This window comes from Tiliqua scincoides, chromosome 2 (genome assembly GCF_035046505.1).
Source record: "Tiliqua scincoides isolate rTilSci1 chromosome 2, rTilSci1.hap2, whole genome shotgun sequence".
NCBI lineage: Eukaryota > Metazoa > Chordata > Lepidosauria > Squamata > Scincidae > Tiliqua > Tiliqua scincoides.
Genome location: NC_089822.1, coordinates 44,813,092 through 44,828,457, shown reverse-complemented (window position 1 = coordinate 44,828,457; position 15,366 = coordinate 44,813,092). Strand labels below are relative to the sequence as shown.

Genomic DNA, 15,366 nt, shown 5'->3' with positions numbered 1-15,366 from the left:
GTATACATTAATATGCATGAGCCCAATAAAGAAATCCATCATCAAGCTTGTAACAGAGTTAATTCAGGAGTGTTTCTACATAAAATGTCAATCCTTGGCTGTTATGCTAAATGAAGCAGTTGAACATTTGGCAAATATCCTTCCAGTGTGAGAAAAATGGTACTGGCAGGTCATTAATAAGAGGCAGACGCTAGTTAAAGTGAGAATCTCACAGTTAGTACCATACTTCTGGAAGCCAGCTGTGCATACCTGATGAAGAGCGACATCAGTCACCCAGTAGTCACCATTTTTATCTGTACTTAAGCCATGCGGTAAATAAAACCTGCAAGCAAAATAAGTGAAACCTACATTACAAGGATGGAAACAGCAAGGCACAATAATTTCATTTTCCAGTTAGTCACCGTACTGACATCTGGATTGACATCTTCACATACTGAATTCTCCCACCTTTGTCGCTATCACTCCTGAGTAATGTAACATAATTACTATTAACAAGTTCATATTTACAGTTTCTGCCAAGCACACAGCATACAACAGTAATAATTAGCTGACAATCTTCCATTACAACATAAAACAAAAAAATATAAAGCTAGGAAGGAAGAGCTAATTGTATAAACACAAATACGTAATTACTACAAGTAGTTATTGCAAGCATTACTTATCATTTCTCTTCTAGCATGGAGCCACACTATTGATTTTGCAAGGGCATGCATTCCCACATTCATTCCCTTCATCGATAGTATAACTGATATCACTAATATTTTGCAAACAGTTCTCTAGGTGATAATGTATATCCTACCAGCGTTGATTTATTTATTTTTACTGTCATTTTTGTATATGAACAACAAAAAGGAATACTGTAATTCTAGGATTAATTAACTGAACACTATCTCCTGATCTTGTCTGATCTTGGAAGCTAAGCAGGGTCAGGCCTGGTTAGTACTTGGATGGGAGACTGCCTGGGAATACTGGGTGCTGCAGGCTTATACCAGAGTCTTTCGAGACTGAAGGTTGCCAACCAGGATTAATTTAATTTTCCTTTGGATTTGTGTGTGTGCATGGACATACAAACTGACAGCTTCACCATATGTGATAAAAATATCCTTATGCATTTGTGCCCTTCCAACACATGAGTCCATATGTATTGTACTACTAATGTTTTATATTGTCTGAATAAGATCTTCAAATATTCTCTGAACTCTACACAACTCACCCAGCTGAAAGTGCACACCTAGAAGGATTTTTAAAAACTGAAAAATGTTATTGAGACTACTTCCTACTTTAACTGCAAGAAGGTAAAAATTCACCTATTCTGCTTATATGACCAAGGGCCAATTTAGAAACACTAACCAAATTGGTTCATCTACATGCATTAAGGTTCACGACCACACATGCCCTGTTCCAGTTTGTGTTCCCCCATTCCCTAATCATGTGAAAGTAGTCTTTCAACATGAACGGACCCTGGAGTATCCAGTACCAGCTCTGTACTGGTGCCCCCACCTGTCCTTGAACATACATTAGGCCCTTCTACTGCCACCAGTACTGACAGTTCAGGGGTCACCCTGGTCAGTGCCTGATCTCTGATGTTAATGCCAAAGGCCAGTTTGAATGAACTGCTCTCGCACATGATTAAGGAAAGAGGAAGAATGTGGCAGGGACAGAAGCAAGCCTGCTCCTAGACAGGTGAAGAACAGTCACTTTAGCAAGCATCATCCAAACTGACCCCACATATGTGATACTACAATAGTTTTTCTGAAATGTAACAATGGTTAAAAAGAAGTTGGGGGCAAGTGTTGAGTGCTCACGGAAGGATTTATTAGAGCAGGGGGTCTCCAAACTTTTTGGCCAGAGGGCAGCATCAAATATCTGGCGTGGTGTGGAGGGCCAGAAAAAAAATTAAATATAAAATTTAAATAAATAAATTAGAGATGGAATTTAGATGAGTGAATAAATGAATGAATGGGCTCATTCATTCCACCTCTCTGGCCCTCAGAACATCCTCCAGACACAATCAGAGCACAGTTCTGGTCATGTTCAGTTGAGTGGGCCAGAGGCTTTCAGGGGACAAGAGGTTGGCTGTGGGCTGGAAAGTGGCTTGCTGTGGGACGCATCTGGCCCCAGGGCCAGGGTTTGGGGACCCCTGTATTAGAGGAAAAACACTATATCAGGTTTTGATCAGGAGTAGAATCTGCCTCCCAAAATATATGATCTCCCTTTCCTTAAGATATAACCACAGTCTAGCTTTTGCTCCTCGTAAGGACACAGGTGCATGCATGCATGTCGTCAACCTAGCCCACTCAGTAGTCAGGACTCCTGTTCCACTGACACTATGCCTCCCCTGAAAACCCAGCTGACTAAGCATTAAAGTGCAAAGGCATCACATAAGCTGCAGGAATTGTCAACTGGCCCAAGAGGTCAATCCCATCTCTCCTGGCCTAGAAAGCCTTGGCCTCACAGTTGGCCCATCTGGCTAAGCAATTGTCTATGCATAGCAGCAGCCTCTTGCCTTGCATCATCTTTTTTGCCTTCTCTGAAACTCAACCTTTCCCCCAGCCCTGTCTGCTTTTGGCCAGCCAGATCCTGCTGATCTTATTCTAACCCTGACCTTTCCTGTCTTAGAACCAGACAACCAAGAACGGACTCTTATCAAGGTCAAACAGCCTCTTAAGAGGAAGTGAACATTTATTTTCCATAAGTGAACAATGATCAGGGCAAGAATGAGCATCTATCAAATATATTTTATTGTTTGCGGACATTGGTAAAATTAATAACTTAAAACAAAACTTGCTGCGCATGATGGAACAGGAAATGCAGGTCTTATCTGACTCAAGGGAGCCCTATCAAAAGAATTTCGAGAAGCAGAAGAGACTTACAGATTTTTTCCTGTGGAATGAAGTACTGCTGAATTACCAGGATCTAGTACAAGAATAGTGCTCTCTTTAATGGGTCCAAGTCCTTTTTGTTGATAAACAAAGTTACTGTCAAACGAACTGAAGAAAAAAGAAAAATGGATCAGTACAGAAAACAATCAAATGGTGTTAGAAGTTTTGGTATTAAATGAAGATGATTAAAACTTTCATGAACTGTCCAATGAAATAAATGATGGTTATGATGCTGTACCAGCACAGCTGAGACAATCCCATCCTTTGGGAAATGCGTATGTCCCAGGACACAGTGTGAGGGCACATAATGCAGTTACCTTGCAGAAGCTATGCCAATTTATGTCTGATCAGTGCCTGAATCATAAGCATTCAAAGGTTGGTAAATTAAATCTTAGATAAGGCAAGAGTTTCTCAAATTCTATAGTTGAACATTCAAGTGATGACACCTTCTGCCAAAGATCTAGCTGCCTATTTTAACCAATATGTGAAACTAAGTCTTCCCACTTCAGGAAGTTGGCTCTCACCGCAAACCACATTGGTTATGGCCACTAGAAAAAAGACCACATGACACTTCCTAGCACCTAAGGGCATGAAAGGTCCAGACTGTAGAACCTGCAGCAATGCAAAATTGCTAGAAGCTCTGGAGGAAAACCCTGCAGTTGGCCCTCTATTGTGCCCTCTTCTACCCCCTGATGGTGAACTGGGTGTTACTAGCATTGAAGATTCAGGAGTACACCTGACCAGAAGATCCCTCTGATGGGCATAACCTGATAGATTCCCAGTGCCACTCTGCTCTAGACCTGGTAACCTAAGCCCTAGGCACTCCAGGTTCATAATCCTTTAGACTCCAAACATTCAAGTCTGTCCACTTCCTACCTCAAAACAGTGTAGTCATCTTCTCTCCTTATGTCTTATGCAAAGTTTTTCCCTTTGTTTTTGACCTCTTTTTTCAGCTCTATGTTGCTACTGTTTTCTCAAGATCTCTGACATTAAAAATGTTCAAAAAGCAGGGTAGCAAATATGCTAAGTACTCATGTGCTTAAGTTCTATGATCTATTTTATAGAATTAAAGTATCAATAGTTTCAAAATTTACAGTTTGCCTATTATGAACTGTTTACATAAGCATCAGACATTCATACTGTTGTACCAATGAGAAATTATTAATACTTCTCTCAGTACAAGATGCCTTTATAACATTGAGCATAAGTGCTCAGCATTGATTGAAACAAAGTGTTAACTAAGTATGTGTATGAAAGTAAATAGCATTTAATCTAATTACATGTAAAACTGAAATTCGATTGTCATCCTAAACATGGAAGCCATAATATTTTTCTGTATGTTTATTTATTTAACTGGTTTCTAAGTGCTTGTGGAGATTGATTTTATTTTTTTTAAAAAGAGAAGGCCTACTTTATAACATTAAAGGAGTCTGCAAGTTATTAACCCTGTATGTTACCACAGGCACTGCATAAAATATTTATCCTATGGCTTTCAATTAAGAAAAGTGGCAGATTGCTCTAAATGGTAGCATTTCATTGAACAGCACATTGATTTTATTAAAATTATTTGCACATCTAATCTGTAGAACTTCGTAATTAAAAATATCCATCAAGCACTTAGTGGATATTACTGTAAATACATTTCTGGGTTCTGTTTCCCCTAATAGCCATGTAATTTCCCAAAGTTTACATCTGCCCCGCAGTACAGCAATCCAAGGGATTGCTTTGTAGTCTTGCAATTTGTAAGGTTACAAGCAAGGAGTGTGGAGGACAAAACATCATAGGGGCTAGTAATATTACATTTCGGGAAGCAGATCGGACCTGGGAAAAGGGTGGGATCAGTACAGGCCTCTTCCACTGTGTCCTTATTCCCCTCCCAGCGTTACACCAGGTTACTCAGATTTGCGCCACCTATATAGCTTGACAGGGTCTAGGCGAGAAAAGGTAAAGGGGGGTAATTTGTACTTGCACCCAGGATCAGAAAGGGGGCCCAGGAGCCAATGGAGGGGACCCAGAAATTTCCTGGGATCTTATATTTCCCAATCTCACCCAGACTCACTGCCTACATGTGATGCTGGGGGCATTACCGTGGACACATGGTGGCAACAATAGTGACAAACCATATGCACCAGACCCAGGAATGCATACTTTCCTTAACAGTGTCACATCTGGGAGGAAATTGACCTGCTGCAGTAGCCCTTTGGCTTGTGGATTCACTTACAATGAAGGAGTATAGAGGAGCTCAGCAACACAGCTGCACGACTGCAGCTGCTGCAGAAGCAAGTATTGGTATCTATAGGACACTTTCCATTCTAGCATGAGCCTAAATACAGTGATACTAATCTCCTGCAATGATTTTCTATATTTGAAAGATTTTAGAGGGATTTAGGAATGTGTTTGGTATTACTGTATCTAGCTGCCAAAGCCAGGCAGGCAGGTGGACCTGAACTCTGCATTGGGAAGACTGGTAGACCTGGGCTACAAACACTATTCCTGTTGTTGCCACTTTTCCCCATCTGTTTTGCCCCAATTCTGCCCACCTCCATTGCCATCCCTCACTCTGTTTCACTCCCTCCCTCTTTGGGAAGGGGCCCAAAAGAAACTTTGTACTCCCTGAAAAAATTCTTCTCAGAAGCCCTGTAGCTGGAGCTGATCTGAGAAGTCCCATAGGGCTGGCCGGAGTGTTACTCGGGATAAGGTGAAAAATACCCTTTTACTCCAAGGAGACCTCCAGCCACCTCCTAACCTGCGCTGGATACAATGCAGGCCATGCAGCCTGGCTGCATCAGTGCAGGTTAGGATTGGGTGATATGTCTCTCAGCTGAAAGGGGAAGAGGAGCCTATTAACGGATGGTTGACACATAGAGAGTGGAAGAAATACTGTAGTCAGTAAGGAGGAAAAACTGTTTAAAACACATCCATATTTCTATGAAAAGTTTTTCAATTATCTGCAAGATGGAGGACAAGAATGCTAATTTCCAAACAACAGATTATGTGACTTGAGCCATGATCCAGAGGCACCAGCATACTTGTCTGAGTGACTTGGAGAAATTTCCATGAAGCTGCTTACCAATCAGACTATCTGACAAAGAGAAAAAACAGCTTGCAAAATGAGCCAGCACATCCAACCCAAAGCACTGTTTGGTTTTGAGCAAACCTTGTGCCAAATCTCAAAGCCACCCTGCAAATGTGACGGAAAGCAGTTGATTGGGGGTACAGATGGTAAACACAGATGGTGGACACACACATGTCCAGATCATCCATGCATTGTTCCATAGTACTATACTAAACTGCCTTGTGTTTTTAAGCAGACGGCTGCATTTACTTGTAGGGATACACAGCTTTTATCTTCATGTATTATTAATACATTGCTACCATTTTGTGCAGTGCCTGAGGCACCGATAATTTGTTTGCCTCTTCCTTGTTGTATGATGGGGAAGCAATCAACCTGAAAGAATGAAGAGCATTCCTAAGGTCAATAATTGAGCACATTTAAGACTGGTAAAGAACATTACACCCGATTAATAACTTTGCATTCAATTTTATGATTATGTGCATATATTTAGACAAGACTGATAATGATGGCTTATTCTCAAAGGGAAGAAAGTAGGCAATATCCATCCCCTCTGATAATTAACATTTTTCCTATTCTATTACTTTCCACATTACCAATATGAACTTCCATGTAGATACCTTATTCAAAGTTTTCTTCACTAACTTAAATCTCACAGTGATGCCTACTATAGAAAAGCTGAGGGAAATCTAAAAGAGCAATAGTTTCAGGTATAATTTTGTGTCTACTCAGAAGGCTTTGGTCATGGCTTTCTGTTGTTAAGGGCTAGGGTTTCTGTGGCCAGATTGTTGCTGCCTTTCAGGAGGCATACAGGTTATCTTCTGCCACATCCTAGTACCCCAAGCATGGCCAAAATATTCTAAACACATCAGTACAAGACATCAGTACAAAGCCTGCAATCAAGTGGATATATTACTGCACAATTTTATTCTGGGAACCAAATATGGAATTATCTTGTGCTAAAAGATAACAAAGTGCAATAAAAAGTGCCCTCCTTATCTGCAGACTCTGAATCTGTGGATTTGAGCATCCACGGATGCCAGCCCCAGCTCACAGGGCCTCATGGACACAGCCAAAAGTCACTTCTGGTTTGCGCCTGAAACTTCTGGTTACGTCCAGGAGGTGTTCCAAAGCTGGGAAAGGCCCATGGCCTACTCTGTGGGCCTTTCCCGGTTCACATCCAGGACTTCCCATCATGTCTGAGAGGTGTTCTGAAACTGAAAGTGACTTCCGATCTCATTCAGGGGGCCTTCTGAAGACACTGGAAGGCTGGCACAACCTCCGGGGGTCCAGCACAGCCCCCAGATGAGTCTCTGTGATGCCGCAACCCTGGCCCCGTGCAAATTTTGGAACTAATCCCCCAAGGATACCAACTGCCCACTGTATAATCAATGTACTCATGGTGAATATGTCCATGTATTCTCTTGATTCTGTAAAAAAAAATACAAGCTCACGTATCAAGCCTAGCATCGTCTAGCACTTAGGTACAAATTGTCAAGCCTAACATCACCCCTTTCAAAACATACAGCACATAATTTCTAAACTTAAGATGCATTTTGGAAAACTGTAAGAGGTAATAAAACACTCTGTTACAACAATCAAATAAGCAAAATTTGTACAATCCATACTGTGTTTTTACAAAAGGGAGAACACTGCTTTTTCTCAAGCAATAATAATGGCAGAATAACCAACCAAGAAATATGGTTTTTGTGATGCAGCTATGTGTGAAACATTTAGATGTTACGGTAACTGATTGGGGTTTTTAAACCCTTCCTTCCCCACAGTTTATTTCCCCATGGACTATCCATAGATGTCAATTTGAAAGGGGGGGGGAAGGTTAGCAGTCCTCAACTGTCTGCTACTTTTTGCCTTACAGTCTGTTCTCTCCTCCATTCTCCTTCATTCCATGAATTCTGAGTGATTGGAGCAGATTCAAGTTTAAACATACGGATCTACGACTATCATGTCTAGCCTGGCCCTAGAACCACAACAATGTGGTATTTTCTGTTTTGTTTATTTACTGTAAAGTTACAGGATTGAGACATACAAAATTATGCAGGGGATGGACAGAGTGGATAGGGAGATGCTCTTTACACTCTCACATGATACCAGAACCAGGGGACATCCACTAAAATTGAGTGTTGGGCGGGTTAGGACAGACAAAAGAAAATCTTTACTCAGCGTGTGGTCGGTCTGTGGAACTCCTTGCCACAGGATGTGGTGCTGGTGTCTAGCCTAGACGCCATTAAAAGGGGATTGGACAAGTTTCTGGAGGAAAAATCCATTATGGGGTACAAGCCATGATGTGTATGCGCAACCTCCTGATTTTAGAAATGGGTTATGTCAGAATGCCAGATGCAAGGGAGGGCACCAGTATGAGGTCTCTTGTTATCTGGGGTGCTCCCTGGGGCATTTGGTGGGCCGCTGTGAGATACAGGAAGCTGGACTAGATGGGCCTATGGCCTGATCCAGTGGGGCTGTTCTTATGTTCTTATAGGATAGCTAAATTAATCTTTGAGTGCCCACCTGCTTCTTAAAATGCTGCAAAATTTGAAGTGTGGGGGGAGGGGCTGTGGGTAGCTGAAAGTGTGTCTAGAATTCTGAATATTTATTTTTATTTTTCACATTGTTATACCGCCCTTCCTCCAAAGAGCTCAGGGTGGTTTTTACACAGCTGCTCCTCCCCTCCTTCTTGTCCTCACAACAACCCTGTGAAATAGGTGAGGTTAAGAGAAAGTGACTGGCCCAAGGTTACCCAGGAAGCTGCGGGTGTGTGCGTGCTGTTCCTCTAATAAGGCACATGCAAAATCCCAAAAAGACTGAATCTCTGATGAACTCAAATCCTATTTGCATTAACCATGGTTCTGAAACAATTGTAAGTTTAATCTACGCACATGGTTCTAAGCCCAAACAAATAGTCTACCCTATCCAACAGGAGACAATGCTCAGCAACTTCCATTTTGTAGAACCAACATGATAATTGCATCCTGGCTGGAAATACATAAAATCAGTTAGGAAATGCAAAACTCATACAATAGGCCTCTCATAATATTAAAAAAAACAACTAGAATTTTGTTCATTTCACTGGACAGGCCAACAGAGCCTGGGGAAAAGGGGCACAAGTGAAAGCATATCAAAGAACAGAAAAAATGTTCTACTCAGAACATCTACTACTCAGAACATCTGCTTACTTTGCATCCCACACATGATCACCCCTGTGGAAGATGACCAGGTTGCCATTAGGATCCAGAGCTAGCCCAGAAACTTGACCCAGTTTGAGGTTTACTCCAGGCCAGTCAACAACTTCTTCTATGTTTAAATCTGAAAGGAAGAATATGGAATATATCTGTATAGAAATATTATGTTAGCAGATAATTATACACTTAATGACAGAACTTTTTGAATGGACTTTCATATTTCCATGCAATGTAACAGCTACAATGAAATATTTAAGGCAATACCAAATGAAGTCTTTAAAAAGACTGGAAAACCAACCTAAAACACGGAATGCCATATATGAGTAGAAGCAGCATCCAAATGTGCATTGTAATACACATCATATTATACAGTTGCATAGTGTAAATTGTGGCTAAATTATTGATGCTGTGTCAAATATAGTGGCAATTTTGAAATCCTCACTCCAAAATTAACAAACAAACTTCAAAATATTCAGATAAACATACAATTGTTCAAATTTTGTAACAAAGTGCGATAAATTAAAATTAAATAAATACTAAATTACTGCCACCACTACTATTATTACATAGGTCCCAATCCAGAAACCAATTTTGTGTTGTCTATGCTAAAAGATATGGTTTACAATATCTGACATCTATATATTTAATATTATGTTACCCATAGCCCAATACCAAACGTGTACTCAGAAGTGAATCCAGTGGAAATTACTTCCAAGTATACTTGCTTAAGACTGTAATCCTAGTTGCCTAAAGTAACACAGGATATCCCAAAAAGTTGCAAAGCAAAGATAAAATTACCATAAATCCAAAGCTATTACTTTGGTTAACTTTCATAATTGCTCCAGATTTTATTGTGCACAAATTTTATTGCAATTGTGTGCCTATTAAGATATAAAATTGTCATAAGGATCAAACACAAAACAGTTGATCAATGAACCTTTACCCAGAAGTAAGCAAATCCCATTGATTTGAATGAGACATTCACAGGTAAATGGACATATGACTATAGCCCAATGGTTCCCAAACTGTGAGCTGTGGCTCTCTGGGGAGCCACAGAAACCAGCAAGGGGAGCTGTGGAATCTTTGCAAAAAACCTGCCCCCATACTATGTATAGGATTATAATCTTAATGGGGAGCCACAGCCAATAGCCCAGTAGGTCTAGGGAGCTGCCAGTTGAAAAAGTTTGGGAGCCACTGCTATAGCCAATCGTGCATATTGTAATATTTCACTTTTGATATTCATAACATTGTTCCATCACTCTCCAATTCAGTTGTGAGTGGGAGGGAGGGGGAGAATGACTCCCAATTAATATTCATTCAACTTTAAAAAAACATTTAGATGCCTTTTGCACAAGTTATTCTATAACAGATTTATCAATATCATATTTATTTATATATATGGAAATGCATGAAAAAGTGAATATAAATTAAATTATGCTAGAAAATAAACAAAAGTATCCAAATCTGAAAACTATTAGTGAATTGCTCTTGCTATTTTAACATAGTCCAGCTGCTTCCCAGATGGCTTGCTACATTAAGTATTTTGAGCTGTATCCTAATATTGTCTTCTGCTTGTGGAAGTTATGCCAATCGCTTGGTGGGGGGGGGGGAAGAGTAACAATTTTCACCAATCACTCCCTTTTCCTCTAGGTTTCCCAATCATCAGGAACAAATTTTCAGGAGATGCAGGAGATTGCAGAGGGAAGGGGAGATAGTTCAAAATCTCCCCCCCATACAAGAGGACTTTCATTCCATTTAAAAAAGGCAACCTTAAGATATAACCTTTCATTTATGTCATAAGTACTCGTTACTTGAAATCAGAAAGTCACTATTTTTCTCAAATACGCAATTAAAAGTTAAGTTTCAAGTGATATTTATCAAATATTTTTTTGTCAGGATAAGAGAATAAAAATCCCAGTGCAAGAGGCCTGAAGTATTGCCCTATTTACTCTATCACTAAGCTAGGAGGGCAATAGCGAACACCTTGAAGGGTGAAATATGATTCAAAACGATACATTGACATACTCAACCAGCGGGTTAATACAAATAAGATGATGTACAATGGAGACAAATGTCAAGTCTTGCATGTAGGAACAATAAACAGAAGTTACAGAATAGGGAAAACCTGGTTTGACAACCGCATGGTTGAAAAAGACCAAGTCTTATGAGGAACGTAAAATAGTTTAGTATGTGTAGCCTGGAAAATAGAAGACCAAGGGAAGATATGATAGTCTTCAAGTTGGCAAAGGGCTGTCACACAGAAAAAACATTTTCTGTAGTTAGTGAGAGCAAAAGGCATTACTGTTCTCACACATGATGAAATAAAGTCAATTATTAGGAAGAGGAATCTCCTTGAATTTAACACGTTCAATTTTGAATACCCAGTTTAGCAAAATATGGAAACAATTTGTTCCAAATCAGATTTCTGTTTAACAAACAAAAAAGTAAACTACTATTAGATTAGTCTTTGTCATCCAGTAGCTTAGCTTTTCTCCCCCTCCCCTTTCATAAAGCACATGATGGAGGATGATTATTTCTACGACCAAATAAATTTTTCACAAAGAGCACTTCACTAAACAGGAGACAACTATATACATAGGAAACAAAACTTACTAATTCTTTGCTATAGATGGTGGCGATTATATGAGCATTGCTTCAGTCATTGCTGACTCTTAGGCAAAACAAAATGAATTTTTCATCAGTACATCTGGTACAAGAGGAATGTGATGTACCACTTAATTTTTTTTTAAACCAACAGCTGATTATGTTCCCTTCCAATTCTGCTAATGTGAAATACATATACTGTGGATATAGCAACAGAAACTCAACCCTAACCCACCTCCTGAATGTTCTTTTTCCCAGTTCCCTTCACCATGTTTAGGCGGCTGCCAAGCAAGGTGCTTGTTCTCTGGTGGCCTCAACGTGGATTCTAATCTGTGAAATTTGTGGATTCTGTCTCTGACAAGAATAGTATTGGCCCTTTCATCATTATTGGACACCTCTCTGGCATCAGGCCAACCAACATCCTTCTTCTGGACTACATTAGCAATCTCGGCTACAAGGTCTGATTCTGCCTTTTCTGTAGGATTATACTTGTGCACATGAACAACATCTTCCCTTTCTCCTAGCAGCTTGGAAATGAGTGAATAGAAATCACCTGCGTAGGGAAGAGAAAAAAAAGAAAGAAAATAGATAAGAGAAAGAAGTACAGAAAAGTTGTTAGATAGCAAGATTTTGCACCAAATTTGACAAAGAATAGAAATAGTAAGTTATTCTTACAAGTGGAAGACACAAAATTCTATGCTGTTTGTGAAATTTAAAGCGAACATCATTTTTGACAAGAATCATGAATTTCTACAGTCTTTAATTTGCACAATACCTTACTTTGTCATAACATTTCAGGACCAAAGAATTGAGTCCCTCACCTCCAAGGTATCATCCATGGGAAGAAAGCATAATCGCAACAAAAGACTTTAGTGAAGCTTGGTGTTGGAACATTGGTGCGCTTACCTATGAATTTTCCCTCTACTAGCCACAATATATTATTTTTCTGAATTGTAATGGTGATGCCTTTCCATTCACACAAAGCAGAAATCCACCACTGAAACCAGTTCTGAAGAAAATGCACTCATTTTTGCTTAGGGTTAGGGTTAGGCTAAGACAGTTAGAACACATGCCTCTGATGGTCACATGGAAGCTGAACCAGAATTAATTACTTTCTAGCATGTTCCTCCCTCTAAGTCAGTGATTTTCAACCGTTTTCATCTCACAGCACACTGGCAAGGCACATCATCAATTTTTTGACATTTGACAAGGCACACTGTGCTGTTAATGGGGGCTCACATCCCCCAATGGTCCTATTGACAAATGACCCTCTCCCAAATTCCCACGGCACACCTGTGGACCATTTGTGGTACACCAGTGTGCCATGCCACAGTGGTTGAAAATGGCTGCTCTAAGCTGATCATAAGAACCGGAACCGGTTTTACACTAAATCAGACTACTGGTCCATCTACCTCAGTATTATTCAGTGATCAGCAGCAGCTCTCACAGGTTTCAGGCAGAGGACTTTCTTTGTCCTACCTGGAGAAGCCAGAAGCTGAAGCCGGAGCCTTCTGAATGTAAAGTATGTGTATGTGTACACCTACGTGTACGTAGGTGGATGACCTATGCCGGGGACTGGACAGGGGGAGTGCGTCCCTGTTGGTCCTGCTGGACCTCTCAGCGGCTTTCGATATCATCGACCATGGTATCCTTCTGGGCCGATTGGCCGAGTTGGGAGTTGGAGGCACTGTTTTGCGGTGGTTCCGCTCCTACTTGGAGGATCGGTCCCAGATGGTGGTGCTGGGGGATGCCTGTTCGACGCCCTGGCCCTTGAGGTGCGGGGTGCCACAGGGTTCAATTCTGTCCCCCATGCTATTTAACATCTACATGAAACCGCTGGGAGAGGTCATCCGGGGGTTTGGAGTGGGGTGCCATCAATATGCCAATGATATCCAGCTCTATCTCTCCTTTCCTCCAGACTCCAGGGTGGCGGTTGAGGGCCTGGAGTGCTTTCTGGAGGCAGTGAGGATCTGGATGGGGGCTAACAAGCTGAAATTAAATCCAGATAAGACACAGGCTCTCCTGGTTCAGAAATCCTCGATGCAGGTGCTGGACTATCGGCTTGTGCTGAATGGGATTGCACTCCCCCTGAAGGAGCAGGTCCACAGCTTGGGGGTCCACCTGGACTCGCAGCTGCTCCTGGATTCCCAGGCTGTGGCTAGGGGGGGCCTTCGCTCAGCTTTGGCTGGTGCGCCAGCTGCGACTGTACTTGGATCGTGCAGACCTGGCCACGGTGATCCATGCCACGGTGACATCGAGGGTAGATTATTGTAACGTGCTCTATGTGGGGTTGCCCTTGAAGACGGTTCGGAAACTGCAACTAGTGCAGAATGCGGCGGCCCGTGCAGTTACTGGAGGTAGGCAGTTTGGCTCTGTCAGTCTGCTTCTCCAGCAGCTACATTGGTTGCCCATTCATTTCCGGGCCCAATTCAAGGTGCTGGTTTTGACCTTTAAAGCCCTATACTGCTCTGGGCCAGGGTATCTTAGAGATCGCCTACTTCCGTACAATCCGGCTCATCCTCTTAGGACATCAGAGAAGGCCTTTTTACAAGTGCCACCGCCTAGGGAGGTACGTAGGGCGGCAGCTAGAAATAGGACCTTCTCAGTAGTGGCACCAACACTATGAAATTCCCTTCCCCTTGACTTAAGAATGGCTCCCTCTCTTGAGACTTTTCGGCGAGGCCTGAAGACCCTTCTGTTTAAACAAGCCTTCTGAGTTCTCGGCCTTTTTAACATCTTTTCAACATCTTTTCATATTTTTTTACAGGCCTGATTCTTTTATGACTTGCTGCTCTATGCTCTTTTTCCTGACTACTTTTTATCTTACTGTTTTTATTATATGTGTTAATATGCTTTTATCTGTTTTTAAATTATGTTGTTAATCTGTTTTTTAATTATGTTGTTTAATCTGTTTTTAATCTGTTGTAAGCTGCCTTGAGTCCCTTCGGGGAGAAAGGCGGGGTAAAAATAAAGTTGTTTATTATTATTATTATTATTATTATTATTATTATTATTATGTTTTACGACTCAGTTATGGCTCCTCCCATAGCTACACACACTTGCCTGTAGCACTGCATTCTATGCATTCTATTCCCACTCCCCTCCTTTGTGACCTATGTTCATGGACAATACTGGGTTATTACTTCAGTTTTGTAACCTGCCAAATCACTGGTTTGTTGTACATTTCTACATTTGTCTGTTCTCCAAATCTAGAAAATATCCCTTCCTCAACCAGTGTTGTTAGTAAGGCTGCTTTGTGATGGATAATTATTTCATTCGTCTATGAAGTCTGGCAGGAAGGCATTGCCTTATCCTTTTGCTTGGTTTCATTTGAACTCTGTTTCCTGTGATTTGCAAGAGTTAGTAAGCAGGTCCCCCCCCCCCAAACAAAGAATCAGAAAATCAACAGCCTTGTTAAACAAACCATTTCTGAAATAAGCATAGACATTATGCTACCAGAACGTCTTCAGATATGTAAGTGATTACATATACAGTGGTGCCTCGCAAGACGAAATTAATTCGTTCTGCAAGTCGTTTCGTATTGCGAAAATTTCGTCTTGCAAAGCACGGTTTCCCATAGGAATGCATTGAAATTTAATTAATGCGTTCC

General features: G+C 41.0%; 1 protein-coding gene across 6 annotated transcripts in view; it reads right to left on the bottom strand.

Moving 5' to 3' along the window:
• The window catches only part of PAM (peptidylglycine alpha-amidating monooxygenase), a 171,481-nt gene that overhangs the window by 18,133 nt on the left and 137,982 nt on the right, over window positions 1-15,366 (bottom strand). For 4 of the 6 annotated variants that reach the window (XM_066614797.1, XM_066614801.1, XM_066614799.1 and 1 more), the window contains exons 15-18: window positions 11,992-12,309; window positions 9,147-9,276; window positions 2,874-2,990; window positions 250-322 (exon numbers count right to left, since the gene is read on the bottom strand). In XM_066614797.1, coding sequence (XP_066470894.1) covers window positions 250-322; window positions 2,874-2,990; window positions 9,147-9,276; window positions 11,992-12,309 — 638 coding nt within the window. The remainder of the gene's footprint in view (window positions 1-249; window positions 323-2,873; window positions 2,991-9,146; window positions 9,277-11,991; window positions 12,310-15,366) is intronic. The other 2 variants (XM_066614802.1, XM_066614803.1) reach the window with 1 other exon arrangement.